The sequence below is a fragment of the Rhineura floridana genome, chromosome 19 (genome assembly GCF_030035675.1).
Source record: "Rhineura floridana isolate rRhiFlo1 chromosome 19, rRhiFlo1.hap2, whole genome shotgun sequence".
Lineage (NCBI taxonomy): Eukaryota > Metazoa > Chordata > Lepidosauria > Squamata > Rhineuridae > Rhineura > Rhineura floridana.
In genome coordinates, this window is record NC_084498.1 from 7,979,926 (window position 1) to 7,995,640 (window position 15,715).

Below are 15,715 nucleotides of genomic sequence, written 5' to 3' on the forward strand. Positions count from 1 at the left end.
TTTCCTCCAAGGAGCTAAGATGATATACAAACATGGTTTTACCTCTCCCAATTTGGCCCAAGGTCACCCAGTGAGCTTCATGTCTCAGCAGGGATTTGAACCCTGGTCTCCCAGGTCCTAGTCTGACACACACAGGAACATAGGAAGCTGTCTTACACAGAGTCAAACCAACAGTCCATCTAGCTCAGTACTGTCTACACTGACTGGCAGCAGCTCTTCAGGCTTTTAGGCAGGGGTCTTTCCCAGCCCTATCTGGAGAGGCCAGGGATTGCACCTGGGACCTTCTGCATGCAAGGCAGATGCCCTGCTACTGAGCTGCGTCCCTTACCCAACACTAACCCCTGTACCACACAGTTGTAGTCGAGCAACAGCTAGAGTGCCACAGACTCCCCACTGCTGCTGTACAGCGTGCAGGAAAAAAGCACCCCAAATGACGGCAGGTTGCAATGGCTAATTGGAGGGGGGGTACACTTTCCCACCAAGGAAAGTGATTGGGTGTATAAATCTGGGCTATAAAATAATGACTAGGGTTGCAATAGCGGATCATAAAACTTTTCCTTCTCCTGTACTCCTAGAATTCAAGGATTTACTGCCCCAAGGCAACTTTAAAATGAGAGGCTTTGCAAGGCTGGGGAACTTGTGGCTCTCCAGCTGTTGCTGGCCTGCAGTCCTTGTTGTCAACAACATCTGGAGGACCACCAGAAGTTCCCTAGGCCTGGACTGTGGTTTTACCAAGTTGAGAGGTAACAAGTTGTTGAGTATCAGCTCCTGGGAAGCAACAGGGCTGCAGGGCTTCTGAGGGCCATTATACTGACTACCATGGGAGGCAAGATGCTGACCTTTAGAATGATCCTTTGGGCTTGTTTTACTGAAAGAGTCCCTTAGTGGAGAGAAGCCCTCCAGCTGTTGTTGGGACCATATAAACCACCATCCCTGCCCACTGAGCTGGAAATCCACAACAGCTAGACAGCATGAAGCTTGAGGGTTAGAATGAGGAATAGAAGCCATTGCCTCTATAGCAAGTAGGATTGCAACCGTTTCAGTCAGCTGATATAATTATCAGAAGATGCCATCACTGCATCATGGGCCAAAGTATTTTATTTTAAAGCGTTTATAACTTTGCAGGTGCCATCTTAAAATAATTCCCTCTGTTCTCAAGCACATAGAAATGAATGCTTAAAATGCCCACACACACACCCTTTAAAAACAAAAGTTTGATTCAATTGTGGCCTGTTGTAAGACTAACTCATTGCATTAAGGTTTACTTGAGTGATCACTAAACTATCCACATCTCAGCCTTCTCTTTTACAGCTGGTTCAGGACGACAGCATGTACCAGGCACATCTTGTAAACTTCTAAGATGCAAATGACTGAACACAAAAAGGAAGAAAGCAGCAGCAGAGAAAGAGACCTGTGGGATTCCACGTCTAGCCAGCTTCCTACATGCCCTGCTGTCCTAAGAGATTCAGGCATGTTGGTGCCTGCTGGTGCCATGCAACAGATTTCTGGGTGGAGGTCCAAGACGACTGCCTCGCAAAAGAGAAGGGGGGTTGCCCAGGAAGGCCCCTGAAGTATACAGACATTCCAACACCATCAAAAATGTCTGTGTTTTAAACAGATACTGACTGGATAAACCCTCAGTTGCCTTGTTTCTGGCATTGCCTTCATTTTGAAAAGATCTTTCCAAAGGAACCCTTGAATTGTACGCATTTGCCTGACCTCTAGAATTAGAACAGATCTGCATTCTTAAAGCAACAGCAGACTGTCAGATACATATGAAGACGACCAATCCTAAATGGAAGGCAGGGTGGAGGGAGAAAGCTCACTCTGTTGACATCAGTTATTTATAAGCAATAGGAATCTTGTGTTGTTTGGAGTAAATGTTGGTGTATCTATCACTGTACTACAGAAGTCTTTTTAAAGATATATGGGTTTTTTTAAGTAGGCTGTTTGGATTTCTCCTTGTAGTGTTTATGCTACAAACTGAAAAAGGAAGTTTCTCCTGGGATGAACTCTCAAAGGACAAGATCTTTTTGGTGTCAGTTTTTATATGCATTAAAAAAAGAACAGGATTTATATACAGAGAGGAGGCTGGTTTGGCAACTTCTGTAAGAGAGAAAAGTCTACACTGGTTTCAGATAAAATTCCAGTTTAGAAATAAAATGCAAAAAACCCCACCCAGCCCTTCAACACATTTCAAGATTATTGAAGCAGTTGTAGTGCTCAGCATTTAATTTGGGGTGAGAAATGGGAAGCTGACACATTTGCAACTTAAAGAAAAGGTGACAGGAGGGGCTGAACCAAACACTAAGTTTTAATAGGACTATTTAGCTTATCAAACAAATTACCTGAAACATGTTTTATTGTTTTTCTAGATAACAATTTTTTACAACTGTTAATCAGCCCATGCCCCTATTTAGAAGCTAGGTGGCTTCAATGTGCGGAGCCTCTTCCCTTAAATGGAGAAGTCCAGGGGTGCTCAGCTTGGTTTCTATTTTTTTAAAAAATGTTATCTCTGAACAGTTGCCTTGTGGTAGCCAGGTTAGATTCTTGCAGGCTACCCCCTAAAAAGTATCCTCACTGGGTTGTTTTTCTTACAAAGTACGCTTAGTAGGATTGTATCCAGAGCAAAATTTCTCTTCTTGAAATTGAACCATGGCTGTCATTTTTGGTGGTCCAGTTGTACCTGCAGCTAGTAAGAGATTTTAACGCCAGAAAATAATGAGCCTCTCTCTCCTTTTGTGTGTTTCTGCTGTTTAAGCTACCAGTAAAATGAGAAAATTGCAAGCAAATAGCTGCAAGTATGTCCTGGTCTATTTGTTACAGTTTGAATAGCAAGAAAAGTGGTTTCTGGTATTCTTGTACATAAGCAATAAAAATATGACAAGTGGTATGTGAGGGCACTGAAATTGCTGTGTGAATGGTTGAGAAAATGGACGGGTTATTTCTTGCCTTGACATTCAGCAGTAGCAGCTGTACAAAAAGAGTGCAGCACTTCCAAGCCTGGCAGTCAAACCACCCTAACACATTAGTACAGTTGTATTACCTGCAAATTCAACTTATTTCAAGGTATTTCCCTTCTGGTGGCTGAATAGGTGGATGGTTTGGAAGGGGGTGGTAATTTTACCTGTCTGAAAGATCATCCTTCTATCATCTCCCTTTCATGCAGTGCACGGAAGCATCAGTCACTTATTCTAGTCTTTGCCAGGGCAAGAGAGAGAAAAGCAAAAAAGTGGAATATTGCTCCTCATTAAAGTGATGACCAGCAGTCACACACAATGTAGGAAGTCAGTGACACAAATTTGTACAAAATCTAGTAATTCTTTTATTCAGTAATCACTGCAATCCTGGAGTCATTAACAGCCAATTCTACAAGAAAAACAGCTAGCCTTCAATGCTGAAGCTTGCTTTGAAACCACATTCTCATCAGTTGTACAGCACAAAGGAAACTTTTACAGTCTTGTCACATTAGGAACAGCCCTACTTGCAGAAGCAAGAGAGATTCTGCTAGAGGCTTAGTTAAAAGTTCTTCCATATCCAGCAGCTTCTTTTGGGATTACAGGTAGCATGCTACACTTTACAAAACTGGCTCGTGCTGGCATGAAGTGTCAAGGACCCTGCCTCCTGCGGCCCAAGTAACAGGATTAATGCCTCGGAGTACAGCCCTACGACAAAGGGTTATCAAATTGCCACCACCTGACGCTCCTTTCTCTACTTGGTTTAAATACACTCCCATCCTCCCTTAATAAAACTAAGTTACCTATCCCATACTTGAACACACATAGTTCTTAAGTGCTTTTTAAAAAACAACAACACCCAACATCTCTGATGCTGCCACTGGATGACAATAAACCAGCAAAATCCACTCAGGCTTTTCCCATAATATATACAAATTAAGAAACAGATTAGGACTTAATGGCAAGCAATTATTTTTTGAAATTCCACTTTAGCTCAGACATCCATCCATGTGTATTATAGAAAGGGCAATTAAGACAGTTGTATATAAAAAGTGGCTATTCCCCCCAAAAACACACACACACACACAAAACCTTAAGGGAACATGGCTTCCTCCACCTCAAAATAGTATACATGGGGGTTTTCATTGACCTTTTTAAAAACACCACCAGCTGCACAGTACAGGTATAGTGAACAAAACACATTTGCAAAATTTTTATATAAAGATCAGCAAAAGAGCAATACCCCAAATGCAACACTAAAATAGTTTCTCTCTATATTCTAATACCATCTAAAGTTATGCATTTCAACTGTTTCTGTTAATTAAAAAAACTTTGAAGTTTTCAGGTAGTATTTGCCATTTGCAGGCATTTTACATCATAATGCATGCTCAACTGTCTTGAACAAGGTTATAACCACACTACTAGTATTTTGCCACTATTAGACCATGCTTTCATAAAAGGGGAGAGCCTTGCTCAACAATTTTGTTCTTCAGGTGGCCTAAAGGCCAGGAACCCCTCCCATGCAGGGTGGAGGGGTCTGCCTCCCATTCATGTCCTCACCTTAGTTGCCCAAGCCCTCCCCCTAGGCAATACTTCTTTCTGACATACGCAGAGTAAAAGGATGCAGTGGGGGGGGGGAGAGGCAGGATTTGGGTGCAAACCTGTTCAAGAGTTACCGGTGGGAAAGAAATCATTCTTCTATTTGCATCAGGTTCCTTTGGTTTATTCCCCCCCAGCCCCCTTTAATCAGAGGAAATGTCAACAGCATGTGCTCAAGTGCTACCTGTGTAGGAGGCATTGCATTCACAGGACCTCAGTAGTTATACATAGCTTGGCTTGGAGTCAACCCTCTTGTCAATGCTGATAGGCATCAGTTTTGCCTCAGTGCTTTCTGTGCTCACCCTCAAATGTGAGCTCAATAAAGTTTTGGCTTCCAATAAGCAAGAGGTGACCAAAGATCTTGCTCTATTGCTCTCCAGAGGCCAAGCAGTTACAACACGCATAAGCACTTCCTACCGCCACTGGTTTGAACTCAATGACATACAACAAGTAGCGCCAGCAAACAGATAGGCCCACAACTGCAACACCCTCCTCCCCCACAGCCCCATATGGCTGTTGCCAGCTCCCTTCCCTAACTGCCACCTCAGAGAAGAACAGAAGTTCTTCCGGCAAGCTTGATAGTGGCCTGCTCACAGGAAGGCACGTCAGACCAGACCTTCCCCACCTTTTCCTTCATTGTGTTGGTTTAGCAAAACTGTTGCCAACCACAGATGTACACTTCCCACCGCAAACAAATAGCACTTACTGCCTTATGTTTAGTTCTAAATCCTGTTAACATCAGAAAGAAGCCCTTAGAAAAGGCCAGTTGAATGGCCACTGTATTGAAAGATATGCAAGTATCTTTTCTCAACAAGTCACAAGCAGTAATCCTAAGGCACACTTCAGCTCCTTGTCTCCCGTGATGCTTTGCTTCTGGATTGTAGCATGGTTCTCTTCTGCATGAGGTATTCCTGAACAGTTCAGCAATTACAAAAAGTGTGTGTTTTTTTAAAGGTATTTCTAAAAACTAGTAACAGATTTTCAGGTTCTTACTGGAACACTCAATCAAAAAACATGTCAGAAAGTATATAAATATGCATTGCGAAATTCGTAAGTAGGCTTATGACCTTCTCTCTTGTGCACTTCAGATGATAAACTGGTAGGCACATGCTGTTAAAGCTCCCCCCTAATTTGTTCAACATCTCTATTTCAATTTGAACAACATTTGACTCAAGTTTTTTCTTTTGAATGTGTGATGTATTGGGGTGCTGGGGAGAGCGGAAATGACAGCCGGTGTTACAAGGAGAACAAATTTCTTTTGTTAAATGAAATGTGTATTTGAAGAGACATAACTAGTACCTTCTAATTGGGGAGGGGGTGAACTGGCAAGAGTTACAGCACTAAACAGGTCTGCCTGTCACTTAGGGATTCAAAGATGAGCTCTGAAGCAGCAGTAAAGAGATGGCTATGTTAGCACCAATGTTTGCATCCTGGTTTGTGGAAAAAGAGGACTCTTTGCCATGCTCCAAGACTCACCTGAGACTGAACTTTTGAGAGAATGTTTAACCAAGTCTCTAAAATATGCAAGAAGCCACGTTACAACCATCAAATGGCTTTGATAAGCTACTCTCCCATTCCAAAGGGTGACTCATATGAACAAGTAACAAACAACTTTGTTGAAACACACATACTAGTTATCCAAAATCTGTTTTGGAAGCTTTAGTTTTATGGCTCTGTCTGTGGTCAAGTCACGCATCTTACTCATTCAGCCACATAATCTTTCAGGACACAGGAGTGACTCATAGGAGTCATCCCCGTGCCTTTCGAGTAGTCATGTAAAAAGCATCCTTTGTAAGAATAATTATGAACAGGTGATCACAGCTAGTTGAAGGACCAAATACTCAAAGCCACTTCATCTCTGAAGGTTCATACTCTACAATAAGCAAAATGAAAAAAAGAAGATAAAACTCAACAATTCACTAGCTCATATCAAATTATAATGGATAGTGTTCAGCAGATACAGGAATGCACTTGTCATCTTTTTTTTAAAAAAGAAATTGCATGTCATCCATGGAGTACTGAAATCTCATGCTTGATTAGACAAAAAGTCTCTAGAAACCCATTTTCCTGTATCAAGCTAGGCTTTCACAAAATCGCCCAAAGGTACACAGTGGGAGTTGGTTCATACACCAGGATCAAATCAAATGAGAGATTCTGGTCTTGTCAGAATAAGCCTCAAGAGTCCCATAGCCAGATGGGAGGAGGATATCCTGTTCCAAGGCAAACGGAGTTGTCCTCTTAACAGGAAAATGGCAGTTCAAGGATGGGCACAAAAGCACACTGAGTCCAATTTGTGACACACGAATAATGACCAGGGTTTCATCTTTCAGCAGAAGATTTATGGCTTGAAGAAAGAAGCCTCCAGGCTGAAGAGTTTTTGTATTTTGCTCTTTTAGTCAGTCATCCTTGCAATTTATCAAAAAGGAGCAGAGATCACAAGAATGACAATATGATACAATATAAAAAAATTCCCAATGGCTGACTTATGCTTTGCAAAACTGGCAAAAATGTAGCTCTTGACATCACAAAAGGGGTTCCAGCCACAGACTGGGAGGAAGCACTGGGAGATAAACAAGAATGGAAGAATGGCAAAAAGGAAACTGGAGCATGCACAGGAAGGTCTAGATTGGCAACTGTGGCTTTGTTTTTTTTAAAAAATATATTGAAAAGGACACAATGCATTAACAGCACCCTTCCACAGTGAAACAGTTAAGGCAGGCTGCTAATTGATGCACCGTTCCAACAGCTTCACACTTTCGTATCTGTACTCTGAGCTGTGAGAAATTACACCCTTTGTTAAAACCTGATAAGAGATGTTGCACACCGCTTCCCATTTCCCCCTTCTCTTCATGAACAGCGTGTGGCAACACAGATTTAACGAAGCTGCCTATGGACTGCAACCAAGTTTTACTTTCACCAATTTCTTTGCATTCAGGATGCACCTTAATGGAATGATGCTGTAAATTAGTTTGAAGGATGCTTCCCAGTCACAAATGACTCAAGATCCATGCAGATCAGCTTTCCCATTTAATAACTCTCCCCCCAGCTCTCACTCTCTCTTTTTCACACACACCCTCTACATAATTTGGAATTAAGTAGGTGTAACTGAAATGTCACTTTCTTCCTACTTCTACAACCTATGTGACTTTTTCCTGTATGGACACCACACCCAAGTTTGGGTCTTTCCCATCCACTTCAGCAGAGTTCATAGCTAGAATTCCCAAGACAAATTTTCAAAGCCAGGCTAAGAGAAATGGGGGAAATGGAAAAAGATGGTCTAAGGCCAAGCACTTGTTTGAGAAGGTTGAAAAATCCCAGTTAAAGCCAATTTCAAAAATCAGTGATCTAACTGTTTAGGATTACCTTGCCTTTCAGAAGGGCCTATATACTGGTAACCAGAACACAGCCTCTCTGTGCAACACTGCCCAAACACACTGGCACCGTTCACAAGTAACTCTGAGCCAAACCATAGCTTAGCACAAATGAGCAAACATGGGTTTCTGGTGCAAAGATCGCAACTACTCTGATCCTCCAGTCCTGCAACTGCCGCCACTGGTGTAAACTAAACCATGCTTTGGCTTAGAGCTATGTGTGAATTGGGTCAGTATCTTAATCTGCTTATTAAATGCAACACTGCTGTCCCTTACAAGAGAGGCTTGAATTCAAGGCTTGCTTTACGACTGCCAGTTTGAAGTCAAACTCATTCGTTGAGATACATCATTCAACAGCACACAAGGCAATCCTCCTGGCTACTGAAGAAACAGCAGCAGTTTTTTATTATCTGCATTTTGCTTCATAGAATAGAATGTATAGAATGAGCTATCCCTGCAACATGCTGTGGCGAAAAGGTAAGTAAAAAGTGGTGACAGAAGAATTTGGACTAGAACTAAGTACTCTGCCATAACTACACTGTGTGTTAACTTCTATGTATGTATTCTACCCTTTACCTTCCTCACTTCAAAATACTTTATTTTCTCCATATGCTTCTTATTAAAGCTTCTGGCAATTTAATGCAGAAGGATGCAAAAGCTTACAAAATGCAGCCATAAACAAGGTTACCTTCACCTGGAATATGGATGTTTTCCCAAAAAATCTTTTAGACTCTGTTTAAGAGAAAAAATTCCTACCAAATTCAGCAACAACTGTCCCCCTCCAAATCCTCTTGAAACACAAGGCATTTTCAGAGCTACTTATGCATATTAAAATTCAGGAACAACTCAAACACAAATGAGCACTAGTGTCAAATGGGAAACTGATCCCTCTAAAATCTTTTACTTTCTTCCAGACTCCTGGAAGAAACTCCAATGCGATGAAAATTTCCATTTAGCAAATGTTCAGTACTCTGTCACAGATCCGTCTGATAGCAAGTTAGCCCCCAGAAGGATTAAAGCAACACTGAAATCACAAAATTTGTTGTGACTGCAAAAGATTATTGAAGAGAAAAACCTAATAGCCAGGATTCATAGAGAGAACAATAGTAGTCTCGCAAGACCTGTAAACAGAAGCAGGCCTTCAGTTTTAGGAAACAAATGGTCTAGAAGAAGAGGGAGGTTTGGAGGGTACAGAGGGGGGAGAAGGATCTCTCCTGGCTCAACACAAAACAAATTTGAGGTTCTCAGTTGGGGTAGGAGCTTTGGCTTAGGACCAAGATGTAATGAAAATACGAATGGATGGAAACTAGTTGCCCACAAGATTAGACAGAAGCCACAGACTAAAAAGTGTGTTTGACAGAACTTGCTGCCTGAGATGCATAAAGACATTGCAAGCCAAAAGCCTTGAAGAAGAGCCTCTTCCCGACATGCTGCAGTGAGAGACTGATGGGAAGAGAAGAGTGGCAGCAAGCAGGAGAGGGAGGTGCCCTAAAGATTTCCCAACACAGGCTGATTTCGAATTTGGTCAAGCAACAAGAGCAGGAAAAGCAGATCACTCTTTATATATATATATATATATGTATATATATATATATATGTATATATATGTATGTATATATAAATCCTGAGGTTTCTGGAGGTCATAATGTTTTTAAAAAGTTGATCCCCACCAAATATTTTAAAAGGGCATTTTGGAGACCTGCTTACACTGGCATCATCTCACTGAAATGAATGGGATTACATCAGCAACGGAAGCAACTTGCTGCACATCAGATGCCAACACCAAAGTTAGCTAACTCTGAAAATAATAATTTTGTAGTTTAAACAGAGTTTGTGTACCACAAGCACTGAGTCAGCAGCGTTGCTGGCTAGCCCATTTTACTGTGTTCTTGTAGTCAGAATACATATGCAACAGCTACCATTCAAATATCAGAATGGGGATTCTTTTCTGGAATTGGTTGGCAGTTCTTCATGCTCAAATAAAGTAGAAAAAGAAACAAGATCCCATCGAAAGAGGCAGGCATTTCATGCTGGCTGAAATCTCTTTAAGAGTTAGGTGAGTTCCCACTTATAATGGAAATACTCCACCTAATTTACACAATTCAGCTGCCTACCACCATTCAAAACAAGTGTTTTATGCAGATGTCAATTCTTTTTTAAAAAAAACAAAAACACAGCGGTGATGATGGAAAACACAGGATGCATTGATGCACAGGCTATCAGCCTAGATTTCTTGTACTCCTCTGTGCAAAAGCACTGGAGGTTTCCCACTACTTAGGTTGAGTTTCTGGGAGATAAAGAGCAAAAAGGTCAGCATCAATACACAAGAGTCAGGTCCCGATGGCATCTTCATTGCAGGATAAAGCCAGGATTTGGTGGCAGGCGAGGCGGTGGTCTTTGGGCCAACGCTGGTGGGTACTGGGGGACAAACGGAGTTGGATATCCTGGTGGGAGCATTTGACTAGCAGATGGAGCTCCTGTTCGAGGGGGGAGTGGAGGGTATGGAGCGCTTGAATAAGGGAGGGCTGGTCCCGCACTCAGTGCCGCTGTAAAAGGTGTAGGGAAGCGTCCTGCTGGGACTGCTGGCACCAGAGGAGGAGGAGGAGGATTGCGGCGAGGCATAACAGAAGGCGGGGTGTTTGCCTCTGAAGTCTGAAGTGCTGGTGGTGTTTCAGTGGTTCTCGGCTGAGGTGGCATTGGGAGAAGTCTTGGTCCCTTCAGCACCATCTCTTGGAGTTTTTCTATTTTCACACGTCGCAAATGAGCCAGTTTCCTTTGGCTCTGATATTCATCAATGAAGGTGTCCAGTGGAACTTCACCATCCAGAAACTTCTCAGCCATGTTCTGTGACAACCAACAAAGAAACCATTAGGAAAGGACACATGTGGGAAGCACAGACCCTATTCCAACATCAGTATCCACCTGTAACCATCTCTTGCTGTGAAATAGGGATGGGGAACCTGTGGGCCTCCAGAGGTCGCTGGACTCCACCTCTCATCAATCCCAGCCAGCACAGCCAGTGGTCAAGGATGATGGGAACTGAAGTCCAACAACCTCTGGAGGCCCTCAGGTTCTCCATCCCTGTGCTGCATGAAAAATGGAATATACGTGGGTGGACTGGCTTAGCTCACAGCAGCTGCAAGCTTGTGCTGCCAAGGCTGGTTCCTTTATTTTGGAAACTGGATGACAGCTCAGTATAGTCTACTGTAACCGGCAGGGGCTTTCCAAGGTCTCAGACAGAAGTTGCTTTCAGCCTCACTTTTCAAGATCCTTTAACTGGAGATACCAGGACTGAACTCTCTACCTGTTACGTGCAAAGTATGTTGCTCTACCGTTAACCAGCAAGCCTTCCCCATCTTATGCTAGCTGTGGCTTTGGAACAGGCCTTTTGTTAAACAATGAGAGGCTATATCATCAGCTCTTTTCAAGTGCACATCTTTATCCAAACAGCACCGTAAAACCAAGAATCGCTTCACTGTGCCTCTTGCTAGCAGGGTTAGATTGGTGTTTCCTTGTCTGTTAGAGAAAGGAATGTGCCGTGACATAATTTTCCAAATGACCAGCCAAGTTATGCAAAGGCCATGGGCTATGCTAACTGGGAAAGTCTTAACAGTAAACCTCATAGGCAGCCACCAAATTCAGTCAAAGCAGAAAGTCAAGATTTTTAGGCTGCTTAATCTTGGTAAATTGCTATTTTAAGTACACAGAAACATAGGAAGCCACTTTATATCGAATCAGACCAATTGGTCCATCTAGCTTAGCACTGTCTACACTGACAGGGCAGCAGCTCTCCAAAGTATCAGGCAGAGAATATTTCCAACCCTACCTGGAGATGCTGAGGAATGAACCTGGGGCCTTCTGCATGCACGGCATCTAGATGCTGTACCACTCAGCTATGGCCCTTCCCCTGGCTTTAAGGCATCTGGGAGTGGACAAAATGCCAGGGAGCACTCTATGCAACTCTTCCCTACTCTAAACAGAACACTCAGTAGACTGAATGTTGTGAGGGTGTGTACCTAGATAGAAATGTTTTCCCAGGGAAGAGGTAGAAGAACAGGGATGGAGAACAGTCATTAGGGACAGTGGAGGGTTCGAGCATGAAGCGGACTCAACCAGGGTTTTTAGTTTCTAAATTGTAGCCTGCAAGTTAATATGCATATTATTTATTCTATGCATATTATTTATTCTATGCATATATACACACACACCCTTCTCCTTCCTCATTTTCTCCTCAACTCCTCTTTAGGAGATTTTTTTTTTCTTGTAGACATGAGCACTAGTTTTGCTTTATGTCAAAATCAAAGTTTGTGTGGTATTTGGAGGTCTTGACGAGGACAAGGAAACAAGCTCCTTCTCCTCACCCCCTCCAACCCTCTCTGATTTGAACCTATAGACATTGTCCATATGTTTGCAACCATGACTACTAGAGTCCTTTTTTGTTCTTAAGGCAAGATTCTCAGGATGATTTACTGAAGATATTTCACAGTCTCGCTCTGCCAAGAACCTGGCATTCAACACAGCTTACATAATTGCTGTTCATGCACCACACACGCCTTGAAAACATGAGGCTAATTCTTTCCATGCACAGTATGACTGATACAGACAAACTATCTGCACTCATTCTGAAGTGCAATGCTCAAGGAATTTGCTTATTTTCAATCCTGAGCAGCTTAAAAAAAAGGAATGTCATCTGTAGCAGTGATGTGGGTTCTGGAAAATTGTCCAATTCAACTGGGGGGGAATCCTATGCAAATTAGGGTGATTTGCATAAAAACTTTCTTGATGCCCTATAAAATGATTTAATTTAGCATGTTTATTTCACTAGCATTTAGTAAACAAGAGTAAAAAAATGGAAGCTGCCAAGGTTGCCTAATATTGTATTTGCAATTAGCATCCATTCACTGTTACTGGTGAACTTATGAAACAGAAAATTTTCTATGGAAAAATAAAGCACTGGGGGGAAAATGTCCATTTTGGAAAATGTAGCTACATTAAGACTGTTATCTTAGCAGCCCAACTGACTGTTGGAACTTGGGCTGGTGATGTACTAGGCAAGGGAGTGAGGAAAACCTTCTAGCAGTGCCCACAATTCAACTCCCCAGCAGAGCCAGAAACACCATTTCTGTAAGCACTCCAATAAGCTGCTCTGTCACTAAGCAAACAGGCAGCAGGTCTAGCCTGGATTTTCATGCCAATTCCTATGGGATACCAGAGGGGGAATACCATCAACGAGCCTGATTCTCCAGGCCAAGCTACAACACTGAATCTCACTCAGCAGGGCTCTAGGAAAACCCCATCACATAGAGACAGACACCCTTCCCTACTCCCCAGATGAGCCATTGGTCAACCAGTCCTGTGGAAACAGCCATGTTCAGGCAAATATTGAGGTTGGTGGGCTGATAAAGCAGTTTGTATTTATCTGTTTATCTACCTTTTAGGTGAACTGACCAGCCTTGCAAAATTGCAACAAGCACTGAGACGTAAGAAGAGCTCCTCTGAGGCATGGTGGCAACTCAGTTTTGTAGGCTCCTTCCACTTACCTCCGTGCCTTCTTCAATTTTAGCCCCTTCGGTCTGAAGCAGCGCTAGAAGGGTCTCCAGGGAAGCATTGCTGGATTGTCTGTCTGTAAACAGAACAAAGAGCAGCAAGGACCATTAATCAAAGCAGAAATGTTAAATGAAATATTGGACTTCAGACATTCAAGTAAAATAATGTAAAAATTAAAGCACCAATTAAAAAAAAGATAAATGCACCAATACTGGTTGATCTAACTGAGGGATGACTAACCTGTGGCTTTCCAGACATTGCAGGAACTACAACACCCATCATCCCTGGCCAACCGCCATGCTGGTTGGGTCTGATGGATGTTGACGTTCTGCAACATCTGGGAAGCCACAGGTTAATCATCTAACTGAGTGACTGATCAAGCACTGCAGTCTTACTGACTGACATTTCTATTGACCCCCAACACCCTGTACACATTTATACCAACCAACCTAAGAATCAGCAACGTGGGTCACAGAGAGCTATATTACATGCCCATCGTGCAAGACATGTTAAAAAGGAAGATGCAGGAAGAAGGGTTCATTACCTAGCTTGGTTTTCTTGATCTGATATGCTTCAAATAGAACCTGCAGCTCCTGGTATTTCTGAGTCAATGCAGCCTTCAGAGCATCCAGCTTTGGCTGGTATAAGAGATTGCCTTCTGCTAGGCTGCGGTTGCTGGCAAGAGTCATGTCTTTGCTAAGCTGAACGTTTTGGGCCTGCAAGAGAAAAAAAAGGGGGGTGTTAAATGGGCAAGACATGCTAGAGCATTCTATTGGTGTAAGACATGCTAGAGCATTCTATTGGTGTAATAACAGTACCTGTTGGTCATCTACTAGGAGCTATGCCACCTGCTTGCAGCAGAGGGAAAGGTGGGGCAGCAGGGCCTACTTCATCATGTCGGCTGAGAGACCAGCTGCGATTAGCGCCTCCCCTGGGAGGGAGAGGTAACTCCTTAAATAAGCACAGAAGCCTTTATGAATAACATCTCTCCAGAGATGGCAGGTTTTGGATGTCACTAAAGGCTGTAGAGTAGGAGAGACAGATTTGACCTACAGACACAATCTATCAGGAAATTCTCCTGTGCAGGCCACCACTAAAATGAGGGGGACCAGCGCAACCACACAGTACTGATGTTAATTAATAGGCGGAAAGGAAGCAGTGCCATTTGGATTTTCTGCCTCACTCAGGCACAAAATGCTTGTATGTGCAGCCTCAACAGCGTCAAATCCAACTGGCCAGAAATGCTTATTCTCAAAAGATAAACCTGTCATTTTAATCTAATGGGGGAGGGCACAGGGAGAAGGTATGTTTTCAAGGGAGAGGCTTGGAAAGCTAAACACTACAGCGTGTGCTTGGCAGCGTCTCATATGAGACCTCATAATGAGATTTGTAGATCAAAGGGGAATTGTAAGATCTGAAGTTAGTTATTCAGCAGGAATGAACAGCAGGATACTGTTTCCTCTGATGGGATAGGGAGAACAAGGCCCTGTTTCCTTGATTATACAAATCTGATAAAGAGGTCTTTATTGGATTCAGGGATTAGCGTGCACATAGGCTGTTCTCAAAGACGACTGAAATATCATTCTTTTGTTGTCATATACTTACTTCCTACATTTTAATGTATACCCACACATTTTCTGCAAGTTATTCGAGGCAGGATAAAATTTAAAGACCTGGCTTACAATCTGATAGGTGATACAAATCTTGTATAAAATGGGTTACATCCAACTAAGTTTTACTGACAGCAAACCCACTGAAATTAATGGGTCGGTCTATTTGTCTATGCCTCTCTGTTGTGCCCATGTGTTTTCATCTGCATTTTTAAAAAAAACAAATCTGTATTTTTATATTAATTTTTGTAAGCCACCTTTGAGCCCCAGTTTTGGGGCAAAGTGCGAAATAAATTAATAAAATAATAATAAACAAACACTGATAAATTTAAATGGGTCTAGTCTAAGTATGACAAACCTTGGATACAACCCAGAGTTTTGCAATGACTCAATGCAACAATGGCTGCATGAGATTTTTCCTGTCCTGTTGCTCTACCTCCTCAGGACTCGAGGAGAGAAACACACAGTACACTCAGTCCTCTGCTGAATCACTCCTCTTTGGATCACACACCAAACTACAACACCGTCCTCCAAGATATTAAGTCATATAATGAGTCATACCAAGCACCCACATCTAATCTAATACTGTTAATAGGCCCCCTGGAAGATAGGGCTAATGAGCTGCTAAGAC

The 15,715-nt window shown here is 42.5% G+C and overlaps 2 protein-coding genes across 8 annotated transcripts in view; one reads left to right on the plus strand and one right to left on the minus strand.

The window, feature by feature from the left end:
* Window positions 1–2,893, plus strand: part of HIP1R (huntingtin interacting protein 1 related) — a 101,515-nt gene extending 98,622 nt beyond the window's left edge. For 5 of the 6 annotated variants that reach the window (XM_061603374.1, XM_061603376.1, XM_061603378.1 and 2 more), the window contains one exon: window positions 1,297–2,893. In XM_061603374.1, coding sequence (XP_061459358.1) covers window positions 1,297–1,359 — 63 coding nt within the window. In that variant the 3' untranslated portion in view covers window positions 1,360–2,893. The remainder of the gene's footprint in view (window positions 1–1,296) is intronic. The other variant, XM_061603375.1, reaches the window with a different exon arrangement.
* A 408-nt stretch (window positions 2,894–3,301) lies between these two features.
* Window positions 3,302–15,715, minus strand: part of VPS37B (VPS37B subunit of ESCRT-I) — a 46,072-nt gene continuing 33,658 nt past the window's right edge. For both annotated transcript variants that reach the window (XM_061603387.1, XM_061603388.1), the window contains exons 2-4: window positions 14,019–14,190; window positions 13,468–13,550; window positions 3,302–10,771 (exon numbers count right to left, since the gene is read on the minus strand). In XM_061603387.1, coding sequence (XP_061459371.1) covers window positions 10,277–10,771; window positions 13,468–13,550; window positions 14,019–14,190 — 750 coding nt within the window. In that variant the 3' untranslated portion in view covers window positions 3,302–10,276. The remainder of the gene's footprint in view (window positions 10,772–13,467; window positions 13,551–14,018; window positions 14,191–15,715) is intronic.